Genomic DNA, 18,591 nt, shown 5'->3' with positions numbered 1-18,591 from the left:
CCACCCTTCCACTGCACAGCTCAGGGGCCGGTCTGGTGACTCCCGCGGCCCTGTCGGAGGACTGGTTCCTGGGTTCCCGTCATCTCTCATTACACTTTTTATTAACATAAAGAGAACAGATTCCATGCAGTCCAGATATAACTCCAAGAATGCAGTGAAATTCACTCCGTCCTCTGTCTTCTTTAGTTTTCCCTTCATCTTTTGACCCAAGACTGTAAGTGACGCTGGCGGAAAGCGAGTTTGTTTGGGGAACCCTCGTGTGATGCCCGCGTCCTCTCACGTTCCAGATGCGTCAGGAACGCTCTCCAAGCCTGCACCTCGCTCCACTGTCCGCGTTTACTCTGGCGCTGACTGCATTCTCGTTTCCCACAGGAAGGGTGGTCAGCATTTCAAAGTCAGGTGGAGGATTTATGGGCCCAAGAAGCCACCCAGCGTCACTAGGAAAGTGGCCCCGGATCCCCCCCCCCCCCCCGGTCTCCTGGGGTCTCTACTGAGCAGCCCCCTTTCCTTCTGGCATCCTCAGGTCTGTCTCAGACTCCAAGTTCCTCCCATTCTAAACCCAACCCTCCCTCCCTCCCTCCCCCCGCCCCGTGCGCTCTCTCCCGCTCGCTCGCTCGCTCTGGCCCCGTTTGCCTCCTCAGCAGAATTTCTTGAAGACACTGCAGGCTGCTCAGCCTCCACTTCCTCCCCGCCAGACTGGCTCAACTCCAGCCCCCACCGCCACCCCCACCGCCACCAGCTCTGCGCTGGGGGCTGCACCAGGGGTTCCCTGCCCCAGAGGCTCCCGGCGCCTCTCGGTTCTACACCCGGGTTCTGTGTCTCCAGGCTGGGCACCACTCATGTTTGTTTCTCAGGTCATTTTAGCTTCTGTTAGTTTTAAAAGGAAAAGGTTCTTTAAAAAAAAAAGGGGGGGGGGCTGACGCTGTGGCGCAACAGGTTAAAGCCCCGACCTGCAGTGCTGGCATCCCATATGGGCGCCGGTTCTAGTCCCAGCTGCCCCTCTTCCGATCCAGCTCTCTGCTGTGGCCTGGAAAGCAGTAGAAGATGGCTCAAGTGCTTGGGCCCTGCACCCCATGGGAGACCCGGAAGAAGCTCCTGGCTCCTGGCTTCGAATCGGCGTAGTTCTGGCCGTTGCGGCCAACTGGGGAGTGAACCAGTGGATGGAAGACCTCTCTCTCTCTATGTAGCTCTGTCTTTCAGATAAATAAAATAAATCTTTAAAAAAAGATATGCTAAACAAAAGGGTAAGACAAGAATTAACAGGAAGTGTCTGAGCCGCAGGAACAATTTGCAACATCTGCCTAGAAACAGTCCTTTATCCTTTATCTCGTCTTAAAAATATTAAGAAAAACCATTCAGAGCGACGGCTGCCTAGTCACACCGGAGCAGAACATTCTCTGACCCGTCACCCTGGTGTCATCCGCCCCCGGACGAGGGGCGCACTAATGACCCAAGGCCACAGCTCGCAAATTTAGCCGTGCACCTGCAGGAGACTGGCCAGCCGCACGTATTCGGTAGAGATGCAAACGAATTCTGTCCCCTGTAAGTAAATCTTGTCCGACACAAGCGGCAGCCCTAGGGGGCTGGTCTCGCTGGGCGGCAGATTCGCACCGAGCTCCGGTCGTGGACGCTCCGAGGCTCTCAGAACTCTCCAGTGGCATCGCGGCCGAGGCCGGCTTTTACGAGAGGTCAGGTGGGCACCTGGGCACAGGCTGCTTTGGTGAAGACGCTCAGCACGCGGTGGCCAGCCCTTACACGGCGCAGGCACCGGCTGCTGGCTGGCTGCAGCCCGCCCCCAGGCCGCGGGGCTCAGCCCGAGCCCCCACCCCCAGCCTGGGCGTCGTCTCCCCAACAGCGCCCCTGCACCGGCGGCATTCGGGCTGCCGTGCAGGGCACGACTCCAGCTGGGGCTGAAGGCGGCTACCGCCCGCGGCCGGGAAGCGCGAGGAGCCCCGACAGGGGCCCAGGGCTCAACTGCCGGCTGCCGGCGGGTGAGACCCCTCGCCCGCGGCGCCCCGGAGGACGCAGCCCCGGCCCCAGGCGGCCGCCGCGGCGGATGTCGCCTCTGGGCGCTGGGCAGCCAATCAGCTCGGGAGACGGCGCGGTGGGGGCGGGACCTGCCTGCTCAGCCCCGCCCCCAACGCGATCTACGTCGGCCCCGCCCCCGCGTCCCCCGCCGGCGCGGACCTCCCCGCGCGCGCGCCGCCCTGCCTTCTGCGCGTGCGCGCGGCCGGCTCCCGTGAGGCCGTGCGAGGCGCGGGAGGCCGTGGCGGGCTGAGCGAGGGCGCGGGCGGTCGCTCCCTGAGGTGAGACCCTCGCGCGGCGGGCTCGCCGCGGCCCCCTCACCGCCGCCCGCTGCCTCTGCTTTCCCTCTCAGGAGGTCGCGGGCTCAGTCAGGGCGGTGAGGGGCGGACGTGGGGGGCGGGGGGCGAGGGCGCGTCCCTTGGCCTGGGCGCTGTGTGTGTGTGTGTTGTGAGCGCGCCTGCCAGTCCTAACTGGATTACAGCAGCCCCTGCCCCCCGAAAATTCGGGACCCCGACCCCAGCGGTGTCGCCCGGGTGTCGGTGCGCGGTGGGCGGGACTCGTGCTCGGGGGTCCTGTGGGGCCGTCGACACGGGCCGGAGGCGTTTTTACGCGATGACCGCTTAGCTCTTGGGTGCTGCTCGAGGTGGGGTGAGGTGGGGTGGTCCTCGCCACCCACGGCCTGAAGTCGCGGGCGCCGGGTGCGGGGGGCTGCAGGTTCCCGGTTGGTGCTAGGTGTGTCGTTGGGCGAGTATTCGGGTGACTCGGCCTCAGAACTGCCGCGTCTGTCGTCTTACGTGGGGAAGGCGGGGAAACGGGGCTTTCAGCCACGCGTGCTTCTTTCCACGCGGTTACTTTGAATTAAGAGCTGTGAGAACTGTGTTGTGTTTTAAGCCTTGGGGAAGACGATTTTGATTGCTTTTGCAGATCGCTAAGGGATGCCTGGATTACTTACGTGCTTTCGTCTTCATCAGACGTTGCGGCTACAGCTTCCTCTCAGCTGGTTCCGAAGTGTCGCGTGCTATCAGTACTCCTGTCTTCCTTTAAAAATACGACTGTCTTTGAGTTCTAATACTTGTTTTCTTACCCTCCAGGAGGAATCATAGATTATAAAAATATTTTTTTTCTTCTTCATGGACTTAATGTAAAAGTTAGTTTTATTTCTATTTGGATTTATTTTCTAAAAATCAGCCTCATAAACTCATATCAGTAACGAAAAACTGGGGTCATTAAACCATGAGTTGTGGAAAGGAGTTTGTGGAAACATTAAAAAAAATTGGTTATCCCAAAGCTGCTGTTCTTAACGGAGAAGATTTTGACTGGCTGTTTGAGGCTGCTGAAGATGAGGCGTTTCTGAAGTGGTTTTGCGGGAATGTGAGTGAGCAGAACGTACTGTGTGAAAAAGAGCTGGAGGCTTTTAGTGTTCTTCAGAACTCAGGCAAGCCCGTTCTGGAAGGGGCAGCTTTGGATGAAGTTCTTAAAACTTGTAGAAGTTCTGACTTGAGGACATCCAGCCTGGATGACAAGGAGCTAGAGAAGTTAGAGGAAGAGATTCAGAGTCTCCAGAGATTAAAACACCTAAAAATTCAGCGGCGTAATAAGTGCCAGTTGATAGCATCAGTAACTAGCCACAAATCTCTCCGGTTAAATGCTAAAGAAGAAGCGGCCACAAAGAAGCTGAGGCAGAGTCAAGGAGTTCTCAGTGCTGTGAATGCGAAGATCAGCAGTGAGCTTCAGGCCTTTACTGATGGAATCACCAAGTTGATGATGTTCTTCAGACACTCAGAGTTAAGTCAAGGGACAAATCCGCTGGCGTTTTTATCTCAGTTTTCCTTGGAAAAATACCTAAGCCAGGAAGAGCGAAGCACAGCAGCACTAACATTATATACCAAAAAGCAGTTCTTCGAAGGTGTGCGTGAAGTGGTTGAAAGTTCAAATGAAGAGAATTTTCAGCTGTTAGATGTACATACACCATCTGTTTGTGATAATCAAGAAATCCTTGAGGAGAGACAACTGGAGATGGCTAGGCTGCAGCTGGCGTACATCTGTGCTCAACATCAGCTAATTCACTTGAAAGCAAGTAATTTGAGCATGAAGTCAAGTATAAAATGGGCAGAGGAGACTCTTCATAGCCTAACCGTCAAGGTAAAAATAAGAAATGAGATTGGATTCATACTGCGAATGTTGTTAGGAACATGGTAATACTATTAAAGTACCTTAGAAAGGAGGATCTAATAAGAAATTACAGTTTTTAATTTTCCCTTGTTTAGTGCTTATTTGTGATATCTGTCAATATTTCGTAGAGATAGATCCTTAAAACGAGGGCAGAAATAGTAATTGCAACCCCAACCACATTGTCTAGTTTACTGTAAATTAAAAGTGCTTTAGTTTGTTTTCTGGATTAGGAATTTGTGTTTATTCAGAAACAGATGGAACTGAAATTTTCTTATGATTTTTGGGTAAAACAGCTGATTGCTTTATTGTGAGTAGTCCACCTTGTTTGCTCTGACCAGAGCATGGTGCTCATGAAGTCAGTCCAGGTTCAGTGAACTGAAACCCTGATTCCTGATTGAGAGTGGATGAGTGAGTTGCAGATATTAGTCTGTATTCTTGGGAAGCTCTGTTGGTAATGTAACCACGAGACAGTTGAGTAATATGTAACTTTTCTGAACCTGAATATCAGCACCAAGTTAGTTACTGTAACTGACAAAAACTTACTGGGTGAGAAGACCTGTGAGTCTGTAGAAATGGTAGCTAAAGTCAACTGAGTAGGTTAAAACCTGTTGAGATAATTTTAAGAAAATCTTAAATGACATATTTGACTTCAGTGGTAATAATGATTTTGAATAAAACAAGCATAGTATCTCTGAGTACTCTATATAAATAGTAATGGCATAACAGTTTAGTAATTTTTTACAGATTTATTTATTTATTTGAAAAAGTTACAGAGAGAGAGGAGGGGCAGAGAGAGAGAGATCCTCCATCCAATGGTTCATTCCCCAACTGGCCACAACGGCTGGAGCTGTATTAATCAGGAGCCAGGAGCCAGAAACCCCCTCCGGGTCTCCCATGTGGGTGCAGGGGCCAAAGGACCTGGGCCATCCTCCACTGTCTTCCCAGGCCACAGCAGAGAGCTGGATCGGAAGTGGAGCAGCCGGTCCCGAACCGGTGCCCATACAGGACGCCGGCACCCCAGGCCAGGGCATCAACCCATTGTGCCACAGAACTGGCACCAATTTAGTAATTTTTTAAAAAAAATTATTTATTTATTTGAAAGGCAAAGTTACAGAGAGAAAGAGAAAGATATTGAGGTCTTCTGTAAGCTGCTTCTCTCCTCAAATAGATGCAGTGGCCTGGAGCTGGGTCAGGTAGAAGCCAGGAGCTTCATCCAGGTCGCCCATGTGGGCAGCAGACCCAAGTACTTAGTCCATCCTCTGCTGCTTTCCCAGGCACATGAGCAGGGAGCTGTAAGGGAAGTAGAGCAGCTGAGACTCAAAGCTGGACTGATGAGATGTTGGCATTGCAGACTTTAATCTGCTGTGGTGTACTGGCTCCTAAAATTTAGTAATTCATTGTAGCTCTACTCTATTTTTTTTAAAAGATTTACTTATTTGGCCGGTGCCTTGACTCACTTGGCTAATCCTCTACCTGCGGTGCCGGCACCCCAGGTTCTAGTCCCGGTTGGGGCGCTGGATTCTTTCCCGCTTGCTCCTCTTCCAGTCCAGCTCTCTGCTGTGGCCCAGGAGTGCAGTGGAGGGTGGCCCAAGTGCTTGGGCCCTGCACCCCATGGGAGACCAGGAGGAAGCACCTGGCTCCTGGCTTTGGATGGGTGCAGCACACTGGCTGTAGCGGCCATTTGGTGGGGTGAACCAACGGAAGGAAGATCTTTCTCTCTCTCTAACTCTGCCTGTCAAAAAAAAAAGATTTATTTGTTTGAAAGACTTACAGAGAGGCAGAGGCAGAAAGGGAGAGGTCTTTCATCCACTGGTTTACTCCCCAGATGGGTAGATCAAAAGCTGAGCTTCCTCCAGGTTTCCCACGTGGGTACAGGGACTGAGGACTTCGGCCGTCTTCCTCTGCTTTCTCAGGCACATTAGCAGGGAGTGGATTGGAAGTGGAGCAGCCAGGACTGCCTATATGGGATGGCGGTATTGAAGTGGTGATTTGGGGCCGGCGCTGTGGCACAGCGGGTTAATGCCCTGGCCTGAAGCGCCGGCATCCCATATGGACTAGTCCCAGCTGCTCCAATTCCCACCCAGCTCTCTGCTGTGGCCTGGGAAAGCAGGAAAAGATGGCCCAAGTCCTTGGGCCCCTGCACCAATGTGGGAGACCCAGAAGAAGCTCCTGGCTTTGGATCGGCATAGTTCCGGCCATTGCGGCCAATTGGGGAGTGAACCAACGGATGGAAGACCTCTCTCTCTCTTTCTGCCTCTCCTCTCTCTGTGTAACTCTGACTCTTAAGTAAAAAATACATAAATCTTAAAAAAAAAAAAAAAAAAGTGGTGACTTTACCCCCTATGGCACATTGCCAGCCTCAGCTTTACTCTTTTCTTAGTGAACATTTTTCCTTTTCACACTGTAATTTTGGTTTATGCTTATATATACTTAATCACTGAACATATTATCTGATCACTTACATGGAAAGTGGGATTAATTTCATAACTATTTGAAGTTTAAACCTAGACTTCTTTGAAATGCCGTTGAAATGTAGTTGCTTTTTTTTGTGTAGGCTGTTGGCAAAGAAAATTTGGGCACTAAAATTTCTAACTTCAGCAATGAGATTCTGAAACTTGAAGAACAAATCACTCATATGAAAGACAGAAGTTTGCCTGCTGTGATAAAAGAAAATGCCCAGTTACTGAACATGCCAGTTGTAAAGGGAGACTTTGATTTGCAAATTGCTAAACAAGATTATTACACAGCAAGACAAGATTTAGTTTTACATCAGTTGATAAAACAAAAGGCATCATTTGAACTTGTACAGCTATCATATGAAATTGAATTGAGAAAGCATTGGGACATATTTCGTCAGCTTGAAAATCTGGTTCAAGAACTTAGTCAAAGTACCATGATACTGTACCAGCGATTGGAAATGTTAACAGATCCATCAGCCTCTCAGCAGATAAATCCAAGGAATACCATTGATACCAAGGATTATTCTACTCATAGGTGTGTATGCTTTATTTCCTTAGTAATTTTTTTTTGGTTTTGTAAAATACTAGGGATTTTGAGCCACATTTTTGGATATTTAAGAAATTTTTTAAATATTTATTTGAAAGGCAGAGTTACAGAGAGAGGTATAGACACAAAGAGAAATATCTTCCATGCGCTGGTCCACTCTCCAAATCGGTACAGTAGTCAGGACTGGGTCATACTGAAGCCAGGAACCTCCTTCTGGTCTCCCATGTAGGTGCAGGAACCTAAGCTCTTGGGCCATCCTCCACTGCTTTCCCTAGCACATCAGCAGAGAGCCGGATCAGAAGTGGAACAGCTGGGAGTTGAACTGGCACCCATATGGGACCCCAGGCAAGGCAGGTGGTGGTTTTACCTGCGATGCCACAGTGTCAACCCACTTGAGAAATTTTTTGCACTCCAAGTTTGGCCCTCTAATTCTCTTCTACTTTTCTTCTGTATGCCTCTTTAAAAAAAAAAAAAAAAAGTGTTTTTTTTTTTTTTTGTCTTTAGAATTTAGGTGGATTGGTTGGAAGAATATTTCCAAGATTTTATTCCCTTTTAGACAGCATTATTTAGATAACTTGGTTTAGATTTGGGGCAGGAAGTGTGAATACAGCTTGATACAATGCTCATAGATACTGCTGGGCAGGGAGTTGACTGTGTTTGGAGAAAGTAATAATAGAGGATGAAACTTCTTTTTCAAAGATTTATTTATTTACTTAATTAAAAGGCAGAATGACTGAGAGGGAAAGAGGTCTTGCATCCACTGGTTCACTCCTGAAATTACCACAGCAGCCATTATTGGGCCAGGCCACAGCCAGGAGCCAGGAGCAAGGAGCCAGGAACTCTATCCTTGACTCCCCAATGAATGGCAGGGGCCCAATTGGGCCATTTTCTGCTGCCTTCCCAGACTCATTAGCAGGAAGCTGGATTGGAGCAGTCAGGGCTCTAATCTGCACCCATATGGATTTTGGATGCTTAAGCTGCTGTGCCACAATGCCAGTCCCCAAACTTCATTTCTGCGCCTAGTCAGAGGAATCACTGAGAATGAATGTCAGGGGCTGGCGCTGTGGTGTAGAGGGTTAAAGCCCCAGCCTACAGCACTGGCATCCCATATGGGCATTGCTTTGAGTTCCGGCTACTCCACTCCAACTCTCTGCTGTGGCTACTGCCTAGTAGAAGATGGCCCAAGTCCTTGGGCCCCTGTACCCGCATGGGAGACCCAGAAGAAGCTCCTGGCTTCAGATCAGCTCAGCTCTGGCCATTGCAGTCATTTGGAGAATGAACTAGCGGATGGAAGGACTCCACCCCACCGACCAGCTTTACCTCTCTGTCTTTCAAATAAATGAATAAATTAAATAAATCTTAAAAAAAAAAAAAAGTGAGCTCCCAAGTCTTTTCTGAATGTTTAAGCAATTGATGGTACGATACCGTAATGGGAGGGCTTAAGTAATCTTAAAATCTCAAAAATCTAGGTCATATTCCTTATTTTTCTATAGCACTAGAATAAAATTGCCTAATTCTTTTATTATTAATGAAATGAAGGACTTGGATAGGGCTTCCTCATTGCATAATTTCAGGGGCTGCCAGTGACATGATCTGTGTGAATGGTGCCTCCTGGAATTGTGTAGTTAGGTCCCACAGGACAATAATTGGCAGCCTTAGGCTTTTATGAAGTCTGTTGTTACAACTTGTTAAAATTCTGAGAAGAACAGACCCTTTTTGTCAGATGTGTATGGAAGGTGCTGCCTTAGATTTTTCCATATACCCTGTAGAATAATGGATTTTTCTGGTATTAATATTTCAAGTGATAATGGTGATCTCATGGCTCATCAAGTTCTTTGTCTTTTTTTAGTAAACAGTTTCCCTCTCTTTCCTATTTGCATTGTTTTTTATTTTTCTCACTTAGTTCTGTCTGGAAGGTAAGTACTGTATGGTAGAAGGTAGTAAGACTAGGCATCTGTCATACTGTTATTGTAGCTATTCATGTCGCTCTTTGCTGCTTTACATATCACATTGTTTACGTTCTCAGTTTTTCTCATAAGTACTTCCTCCAAAAGAGAACTCAAATCTAGATGTTCTGTTTCAAGCTCATTGCTATTTCTACTGCATCCTACTTGTATTCTGTGAAAGAAGTGTTTTCTTGGGAGGTATCTCTGAAACACATCTTGTTTGAAGTAAATTAAGACAGTTAAGTGAAGAATTTTATATCTAAAACTTGGAGGATGGGAGAGACTAGAGGTCAAGTGTAATAGGAGCACATCAGTTTTGCTGCAATAGTTAGAATACATGTTTCTGTACTGAAGTAGGATTATAGTTGAAATGGTTTCACTTGGTTGATTTTATTTATTTATTTATTTATTTATTTATTTATTTTTGACAGGCAGAGTGGACAGTGAGAGAGAGAGACAGAGAGAAAGGTCTTCCTTTGCCGTTCGTTCACCCTCCAATGGCCGCCGCGGCCGGCGCGCTACGGCCGGCGCACCGCGCTGATCCGATGGCAGGAGCCAGGAGCCTGGTGCTTTTCCTGGTCTCCCATGGGGTGCAGGGCCCAAGCACCTGGGCCATCCTCCACTGCACTCCCTGGCCACAGCAGAGAGCTGGCCTGGAAGAGGGGCAACCGGGACTAGAACCCGGTGTGCCGGCACCGCCAGGCGGAGGATTAGCCTAGTGAGCCGCGGCACCGGCTTGGTTGATTTTAGCAAATGAATATTTTTAACTTGTCACTTTGCTGCCCCTGCAAATGCCTTAATACAATGGATTTTAATTTTGAAAACCATACTGACTTGAGAATTTTTCCCTGTAATTTTTATTTTTACATTTTAGGCTTTATCAACTTTTAGAGGGAGAGAATAGGAAGAAAGAATTGTTCATAACACACGGAAACCTGGAGGAAGTGGCTGAGAAACTGAAACAGGATGTTTCGTTACTACGTGATCAGTTGGCAGTATCAGCTCAAGAGCATTCGTTCTTCCTGTCCAAACTGAATAGTGATGTGGACGTGCTTTGTGATGCTTTGTATCAAGGAGGAAATCAGCTGTTGCTTAGTGATCAGGTGGGTATTTGCCATAGAGATTAAAAATCTTTTTAAAAAATGTTCAATGTTAAAGATACTAATTAGGAAAATATTACCTCAATTTCATTGCACATCTAGCTTTTTTCACACATACCTTTCCAGGCAGTTTTGATCAGAATGGTAGAAGTTAAAAATGTGTAAGGTTTTTCAGACACATAAAAGGTTAGTGTAACCTTTATGCCAAGAATTGAAAAAATAAAATTATGCTATCCCTGTGTTCATTTGCTCATCTTAACAGATAGAGGGTTGCCATTTTATCTTTAAAATCCTGTGTGTACTTAAGGGGTACACACACCCCCTAATAGAATTCCCCTTTCTTCTTACTTATATATACACGTGTGTGTGTGTTGTGTGTGTTTAAAATATTTATTTATTTGAAAGGCAGAGTTACAGAGAAGCAGATGCAGAGAGAGAAAGAGATCTTCCATCTGCTGGTTCACTCCCCAAACGGCTGCAATGGCCAGAGCTGTGCCAATCTGAAGCCAGGAGCTTCTTCTGGGATCTCTCATGCAGATGCAGGGACCCAAGCACTTGGGCCATCTTCTACTGCTTTCCTAGACTGTAGCAGAGAGCTGGATTGGAAGTGGAGCTATTAGGTCTTGAACTGGTGTCCATATGGGATGCTGGTACTGCAGGTGCTGGCTTTACCTGCTGTGCCACAGCTCTGGCCCCATAATTGCACATTTTGAGAGCCTCTGGTGAGCACACATGCACACATATACACACACACATTCACACTCACTCCTAGGAGTGAAATTTGCTACATTACAGGGTATGCATGTGGTCAGTTTTACAAGGTATAAATAAATAAAACAAATATAAAATAAATAAATAAAACAAATGGTTTTCCAAAATGCTACTTAGGGGGCTGGCATCGTGATGCAGCAAAGTAAGTCCCCACTTTTACCTCCATATTGTAGTGCCACTTCAAGTCCTGGCTGCTTTGCTTCTGATCCAGCTTCCTGCTGGTGTGCCCTGGAGGACAATGGAGGATGACTAGGGTACTTGGGTCCTTGCTTCCCATGTAGGAGGCCCAGATGGAGTTCCAGGCTCCTGGTTTTGGTGTGGCTCAGCCTCAGCAATTGTGGCCGTTTGGAGAATGGATCAGTAGACAGAGGATCTCTTTTTTCTGTGTCTCTCCTTCTTTATCTCTGTTACCTACCTTTCAAACAAAGAAATTTTTTTAAGAAAAAGAGATGTTGTTTATTTGATTTTCATCACGTAAATAACACTGCCTGATTTATAAAATAGTATCAATCCTGTGCGTGTAAAATAATATTTCATTAGAATTGTAATTTGATTTCCCTGACTAAATGGGAGATTGACACCATTTTCACTTGTTTCTGAGAATTGCTCGTTTATTTCCTTTGCTTATTTTCTATGTTCTTGAAAAAAATTGTCCGTAAAAGTTGATTTTACATTTCAGATTCAATCCTTTGTCAGTTATTTATGTGAAATATATTTGCTCCTATCAGTTCTTTCATCCACTAGGAATTTTTCATGTAGGATATGAGGTTGTTTTGTTTTGTTTTAAAGATTTATTTACTTATTTGAAAGGCAGAGTTACAGAGAGGCACAGGCAGAGAGAAAGATCTTCCATCCGCTGGTTCACTCCCAAAATGGTTGCAATGGCCAGAGCTGGGCCAATCCGAAGCCAGGAACTTCTGGGTCTCCCACGAAGGGCAGGGGCCCAAGGACTTGGGCCATCTTCTACTGCTTTCCCAGGCCATAGCAGAGAGCTGGATCAGAAATGGAGCAGCCAGGACTAGAACCAGTACCCGTATGAGATGCCAGCACTGCAGGCGGCAGTCTTACCTGCTATGCCCAGTGCTGGTGAGGTAGAGTTCTAATTCTGTTTTTATTTTTTGCCTCATAAATAACTAAGTTTATACCTTCTCTTTTGAATAACCAGATTGTTTCATCACGATTTATTGGAACATACTAAATTTTTTTTTAAAGATTTATTTATTTATTTGAGAGGCAGAGTTACAGAGAGGAAGAGACAGAGAGCTTCCGTCCCTTGGTTCACTCCTCAAACAGCTGCAGTTTCCAGAGCTGGGCTGATCCAAAGCCAGGAGTCAAGAACTTCCACTGGGTCTCCCACATGGGTGGGGTTTTTGTTTTTGTTTTTGTTTTAATACAGTTTCACTTCTTTCTTTCCTATTTGCATTGTTTTTTATTTTTCTCGCGTAGTTGTTCTGCCTGGAAGTTAAGTACTAAATGGACAGAAGGTGGTAAGAGTAGGCATTTTTATCTTTTTTGCTTGTTTGTTTTTTAAGATTTATTTATATGAAAGGCAGAGTTAGAGGGAGAGACAGGTCTTCCATCCTCTGGTTCACTCCCAAATGGCGGCAATGGCTGGAGCTGGGCTGATTTAAAGCCAGGAGCTTCTTCTGGGTCTCCCATGCAGGTTCAGGGTCCCAAGCATTTGGGCCATCTTCCACTGCTTTCCCAGGCAAGCAGCAGGGAAGTGGATTGAAAGTGGGGCAGCTGGGACTCGAACGCCCATATGGAATGCTGGCACCACAGGTGGAGGCCTAACCTACTAAGTACCAGCACCACCCTCTGGAGTGTACTAATTTAAGATACTTACCTTTCTGGTAAAGGGAATCTCTTAACATTATGAAATCCTCCTTAAATGTCTTTGCCTTCATGTCTGTTTTGTTCCATACTGCAGGCACAGACAGCTCTTAACTGCAAACTAGTCCAAAGCCCTAGACTCTTTGGACAGCCCAGGTGATTCCTATCTGGACTGTAATTCTAAGCAAGGCTCTTCTCTGTCTGGGCCAGTCTGATTGGATTCCCTTTGGGTCCTCAGCTTATTACTGAGATGGCCTTCTCTTAAAGTTTGTACCTTCTTTGGATCCTGATTTTTCTCCCATTCATCTTGCTAGACTAATAAACCAGGGATTGGCAATTGGCCTCAGAGTAAAGCTGCTCCTGGGCTCTCTTTCCATTTCAGTTATTATAGGGACTTGTAGCTCCAAGTCTCATCTCTGTTACTTTTAGGAAGCTTTTATTTTATTTATTTTTAAAGATTATTTTTTCAAAAGGCAGAGTGACAGAAGAAGAGACAGAGAGGTCTTCCACTGCTGGTTTACTCCCTAAATGGGCATAACAGCCTGTGCTGGGCCAGGCTGAAACCAGGAGCTAGGGGTCCATCCACATCTCCCATGTGGGCAGTGGGAACTCAAAGTACCTGAGCCATCATCTGCTGCCTTCCCATGTGCATTAGCAGGAAGGTGGATCAGAAGTAGAGGAGCTGGGACTTGAACTGGTACTCTGATAAGAAATGCTGGCAACTTCTTTTTCTGCAGCCAGTATATTATTAATGTATGAGGGTTCCAATTTCTCCACATATTCAGCAACACTTGCTGGTCTAATGGGTGTAAATTAGTATCTGCTTAGTTTTTTGAAAGATCTACCATTACTGACCTTACTTTTCTTTTTCTTTTTTTTATTTTTATTTTTATTAATTTTTTTTTTTTTTGACAGGCAGAGTGGACAATGAGAGAGAGAGAGAGAAAAGTCTTCCTTTTGCCGTTGGTTCACCCTCCAACGGCCGCCGCAGCCGGCGCACCGCGCTGATCTGAAGGCAGGAGCCAGGTACTTATCCTGGTCTCCCATGGGGTGCAGGGCCCAAGCACTTGGGCCATCCTCCACTGCACTCCCTGGCCACAGCAGAGAGCTGGCCTGGAAGAGGGGCAACCGGGACAGAATCCGGTGCCCCGACCAGGACTAGAACCTAGTGTGCTGGCGCCGCAAGGTGGAGGATTAGCCTAGTGAGCCGCGGCGCTGGCCTTACTTTTCTTTTTTAAGATTTATTTTGAAAGAATTAGAGGGAGAGAGAGAAACATCTTCCATCCACTGGCTCACTCCAGATGGCTGCAATGGCCAGGACTGGACCAGGCCGAAGCCAGGAGTCATGAGCCTCATTTGGGTTTCCTACATGGGTGCCAGGGGCCCAAGCACTTGGGCTATCTTCTGCTGCTTTTCCCAGGTCATTAGCAGGGAATTGGATTAAAAATGAAGCAGTTGGGACATGAACCGGTGCCCATATGGGATGCTGGCATTATAGGCAGCGGTTTTAGCTACTAGCAGCCATAACACAACACCGGCCACTGATCTTACATTTTTGGTTCATTAGAGAAATATTTAAGAATTTTGAATATGATGATGGATTTGAAAATGTTTCCATTTAATCCTATCAATTTTTTCTTTATTTTTGATCTATTTTGCAAGTTACATATATGCATTTAGTTTTAACATGATGATCTCTATGCCTATAATGCTTTTTATTTTGGTACTCTTGTCTGATATTAATATTCTTGTGCCATCTTTCTTTTTGTTAGTAATTGTGAGACATACAGTTTTTCATTTACTTACATATTTTCTTTATTCTTCTCAACTAGCATTATGAAATAAACAATTTTATTCTACTTTTCTTAAATTTAAGTTTATGGTACTTTAACTGTGCCATAATTTCTGTAACCATTCCAATGGACATTATGATTCTTATTTTTTTTCTTTTGTTCTTTAGCAACATTGTGTATGGATGGATTTCAGGTGTGTGTGTGTTTTTGTTTTTGTTTTTTTTTTTATAAATTTATTTTATTTATTTGAAAGAGTTACAGAGAGAGGTAGAGATGGAGAGAGTTCTTTTATACACTGGTTCACTCCCCAAGTGACTACAATGGTTGGTGCTGAGCCCATCCAAAGCCAGGAGCCAGGAGCTTCTTCTGGGTACAGGGCCCAAGCACTTGGGCCATTCTCCATTGCTTTCCCAGGCACATTAGCAGGGAGCTGGGTCGGAAGTGGAACAGCTGGGACTTGAACTAGTGCCCACATGGGATGCCGGCACTGTGCTATAGTGCTGACCCTGGGAATTTTTTTTTCTTTTTTTGCATTAAAATAAACATCTTTTCCATTTTCTATGAACTTTTGAAAGTATCCTTGTATATCTTTGTTTATATACATTTTTGTTGTTGGTACTTTGATTTGGATAAATTCTTAGAAGTAGAGTCATTGGGGTTTTTTGGGTATACACTTTTTTTTGCCGTTTATTGCCTTATTTCTTCATTTTAATTTTTAAAGATTTATTTATTTGAAAGGTAGAGTTAGAAAATGAGACAGAGATGTCTTCCACCCACTGGTTCACTCTCCAGATGGCCTCAAGGACCTAGGCTGGACCAAAGCCAGGAGCTTCCAGGTCTCCCACATGGGTGCAGGGGCCCAAGCATTTGGGCCACCCTCTGCTGCTTTCCCAGGTGCATTAGCAGGGAGCTGGGTCCGCAGTGGAGCAGCAGGGACTCCTGCAGGTGCCCATGTGGGATGCTGCTTCACAGGGAGCAGCTTTACCTGCTTTCGCACAGTGCTGGCCCTGCCACATTGCTTTCTAGAGGAGTTGTATGTATTTATAGCCACCAGCACTAGTTAAGTGTTTATTAGACATCATGTGAATTATGAGTTGCTAATAAGAAAAAACTCTGAATATGCTTACTTAATACTTTTTATACCTACTAGAAAAGATCTTTTAGATACAGGTAGACATAGATGATTATCTTATCCCTCTTGAACATAGCCAGTTAAAATGGTGGGGGTGGGGGGCAGCACTGTAGCGCAGCAGGTTATAGCCCCAGCCTGCAGCGCTGGCATCCCATATGGATGCTGTGGGGAGCTAGCCAGAAACAGTCACACAGTGCTTTCAATTGTAAGATGCATCTTGATTACCCCCTCCCCTCCCCCCCTCCGCCCTCCGCCCTCCCCCTCCCCCTCTGCCCTCCCCCTCCCCCTCCCCCTCCCCCTCCCCCTCTCCCTCCTCCTCCTTTTACGATCCGGCTCTCAGCTATGGCCTGGGAAGACTTCTCTCTCTCTCTGCCTCTCCTTCTCTGTGTAACTCTGACTTTCAAATAAATAAAAAATTATTAAAAAAAAAAAAGTTGGGGGCGGTGGCATTGTGGTATAGTGGGTAAAGCCGCCACTTGCAGTGCTGGTATAATATATGGATGCTGGTTCGAGACCTGGCTGCTCCACTCCCCATCCAGCTCTCTGCTATGGCCTAGGAAAGCAGTGGAAGATGGCCCAAGTCCTTGGGCCCCTGCACCCACACGGGAGTCCCGGAAGAAGCTCTTCGCTTTGGATCAGCGCAGCTCCGGCCGTTGAGGCCAACTGGGAAGTGAACCAGCGGATGGAAGATCTCTCTCTGTCTCTCTCTTTGCCTCTCCTTCTCTCTCTCTGTAACTCTCACTTTCAAAAAAAAAAATCCTAAAAAAAAATGGTTAGGGTATTTCTATACCTTCACATTACATTAACTCAGAGTTGTCTGTATTTTTCCACATTGTACGTCAAAAATGTTGTTGAAAAAGCATTTTAAAGAGCAGTCAGAGGGAGCCAGTGCTGTGGTGTAGTGGGTAAAGCCGCCACCTTTAGTGCATGTATCTCATGTGGGCGTCGGCATCCCATGTGGGTGCCCGTTCAAGTCCTGGGTCCTGCTCTTCTGATCCCAGCTCTCTGCTAAGACCTAGGAAAGCAGTAGAGGAATCTTTTTCAAAACAAGAAAAAAAAGGCGGACGGGGGGGGGGGGGGTGCTAGCCAGAAACAGTCACAGAGTGCTTTCAGTTGTAAGATGCATCTTGATTTCAGATATTTTAAAAAAAAAATGCATCCTAGAATTATTAAAATATGGTAAGTTCACCATGTCACTAATGCTTTTCTCTAGCTCAATGTGGTATAAAATGCCTTATAAATTTTTAACTTATATTTTTATTAATGAAGTAAAATATATTTTGGTATTTGTAGGATTATTTTAGCAATTGTAAACTCTTTAATATTTAATTGAAATTAAAGGTGAGTTGTTTTCTCAGTGTATCCAGTGTAGTCAGTTTTTCTTGAAGGAGACCAGTAAATGTATAATGTCAAAATTATTTGATTTTTTTAAAGAAATGTAATTTAAGGGACAGGCATGTGGCAAGGTATATTAAGCTGCTGATGGAGACACCCACATCGTATTTGGAGCACCTGCTTTGCGTCATGACTGTTCTGCTTCTAATCCATCTTCCTGCTGACGCACTTAGAAGGCAGCAGATGGGCTCAAGTACTTGGTCCTTGCCTCCCATCTGGGAGACCTAGATGGAATTCCTGGCTCCTGATTTTGGCCTGTCCTAGCCTGGGCTATGCAGGCATTTGGGGAGTGAATCATGGGATAGATCTCTCTCTCTCTGCCTTTTTTTTTTTTTTTTTTAAAGATTTATTTATTTGAAAGGCAGAGTTAGAGAGGCAGAAGCAGAGAGAGAGAGAGAGGTCGTCCATTCGCTGGTTAACTCCCCAAATGGCCACAATGGCCAGAGCCAGGCTGATCCAAAGCCAAGAGTTAGGAGCTGCTCCCAGGTCTCCCACAGGGGTGCAGGGGCCTAAGGACTCGGATCATCTTCTACTGCTTTCCTAGGGCATGGCAGAGTTGGATTGGAAGTGGAGCAGCTGGGACTTGAACGGGTGCCCATGTGGGAGGCTGGCACTGCAGGCAGTGGTTTTACCTGCTATACCACAGAGCCAGCTCCCACTATATATCTTTCAAATAAATAAGTCAGCCTTAAGAAGAAGGTGGAAAAAAAAACTGAAAAATGCTTAGCACATGGTATGTACTCAGTAGTATTTGTTGAATATATAGATATAGCAGTTTACAAGTATTCTTCAAACCACTTAATTAATGTTACAATTAATCTTACATAGAATTTACATTATACCTGTTTAGATTTTTAATTGAGGATTATTTATTGCTAAAATTGTGAAAATAAATTAAGAGTCATGTAAAATTTTTAATTAGGATAGGGATAAAACTGTTGAATTGAAAGCATTTTTATTTTCTTCTTTTAGAAATTAATGGAACAGTTTCATCATGTTGAATCTCAGCTCAATAAGCTAAATCATCTCCTTACTGATATTCTTGCTGATGTGAAGACAAAAAGAAAAATTTTGGCAACTAATAAATTGCACCAAATGGAAAGAGAATTATATGTACATTTTTTAAAAGATGAAGATTATCTGAAAGATATCGTGGAGAATTTAGAAAATCAATCAAAGATTAAGGCTGTTGCTCTTGGAGATTGAAAATTAGTTAAAACTGAATCTATTACACATACTGTCTTTTTAAATGTTTTATATATTAAGAGGAGAATATATTTAATAAACACATTTTTAAATTCAAGGTCAATGGAATATTTCATTTAATGAATTCAAGTATTACATCAGTTTTTTCCTTATTTAATATGTTTGTTCAAAGTAATAATGCTTTTTATGACTTGAATATTTGCTTGTACTTA

At 45.4% G+C, this 18,591-nt stretch overlaps 1 protein-coding gene across 3 annotated transcripts; it reads left to right on the top strand.

Annotated features, from left to right (window-relative positions):
- The first annotated feature begins 2,247 nt into the window (after positions 1 to 2,247).
- On the top strand, positions 2,248 to 18,476 carry HAUS3 (HAUS augmin like complex subunit 3). Of its 3 annotated transcripts, none has more exons than XM_051836705.3 (5): positions 2,248 to 2,306; positions 3,117 to 4,167; positions 6,752 to 7,191; positions 10,024 to 10,252; positions 18,146 to 18,476. In XM_051836705.3, the coding sequence occupies exons 2-5, from the start codon at positions 3,259 to 3,261 to the stop codon at positions 18,377 to 18,379; spliced, it is 1,812 nt and encodes a 603-aa protein (XP_051692665.3). In that variant the 5' UTR covers positions 2,248 to 2,306; positions 3,117 to 3,258; the 3' UTR covers positions 18,380 to 18,476. The 3 variants fall into 3 exon arrangements, with proteins under 3 accessions (XP_051692665.3, XP_089181099.1, XP_051692664.3); XM_089324973.1 differs by having other exon boundaries at positions 2,997 to 4,167; XM_051836704.3 differs by having other exon boundaries at positions 2,950 to 4,167.
- The last annotated feature ends 115 nt before the right edge of the window (positions 18,477 to 18,591 follow it).

This window comes from Oryctolagus cuniculus, chromosome 2 (assembly GCF_051225735.1).
Source record: "Oryctolagus cuniculus isolate XC-2025 breed Fujian yellow rabbit chromosome 2, ASM5122573v1, whole genome shotgun sequence".
Lineage (NCBI taxonomy): Eukaryota > Metazoa > Chordata > Mammalia > Lagomorpha > Leporidae > Oryctolagus > Oryctolagus cuniculus.
The sequence above is the reverse complement of the archived record's forward strand: the minus strand, read 5'-3'. Positions and strand labels throughout refer to the sequence as shown.

Coding starts and splice junctions, on each gene's coding strand:
- HAUS3 (XM_051836705.3), top strand. CDS start 3,259: ATGAGTTGTGGAAAGGAGTTTGTGGAAACATTAAAAAAAATTGGTTAT. Junction 4,168..6,751: donor TTCATAGCCTAACCGTCAAG/GTAAAAATAAGA, acceptor TTTTTTGTGTAG/GCTGTTGGCAAAGAAAATTT. Junction 7,192..10,023: donor AAGGATTATTCTACTCATAG/GTGTGTATGCTT, acceptor TTTACATTTTAG/GCTTTATCAACTTTTAGAGG.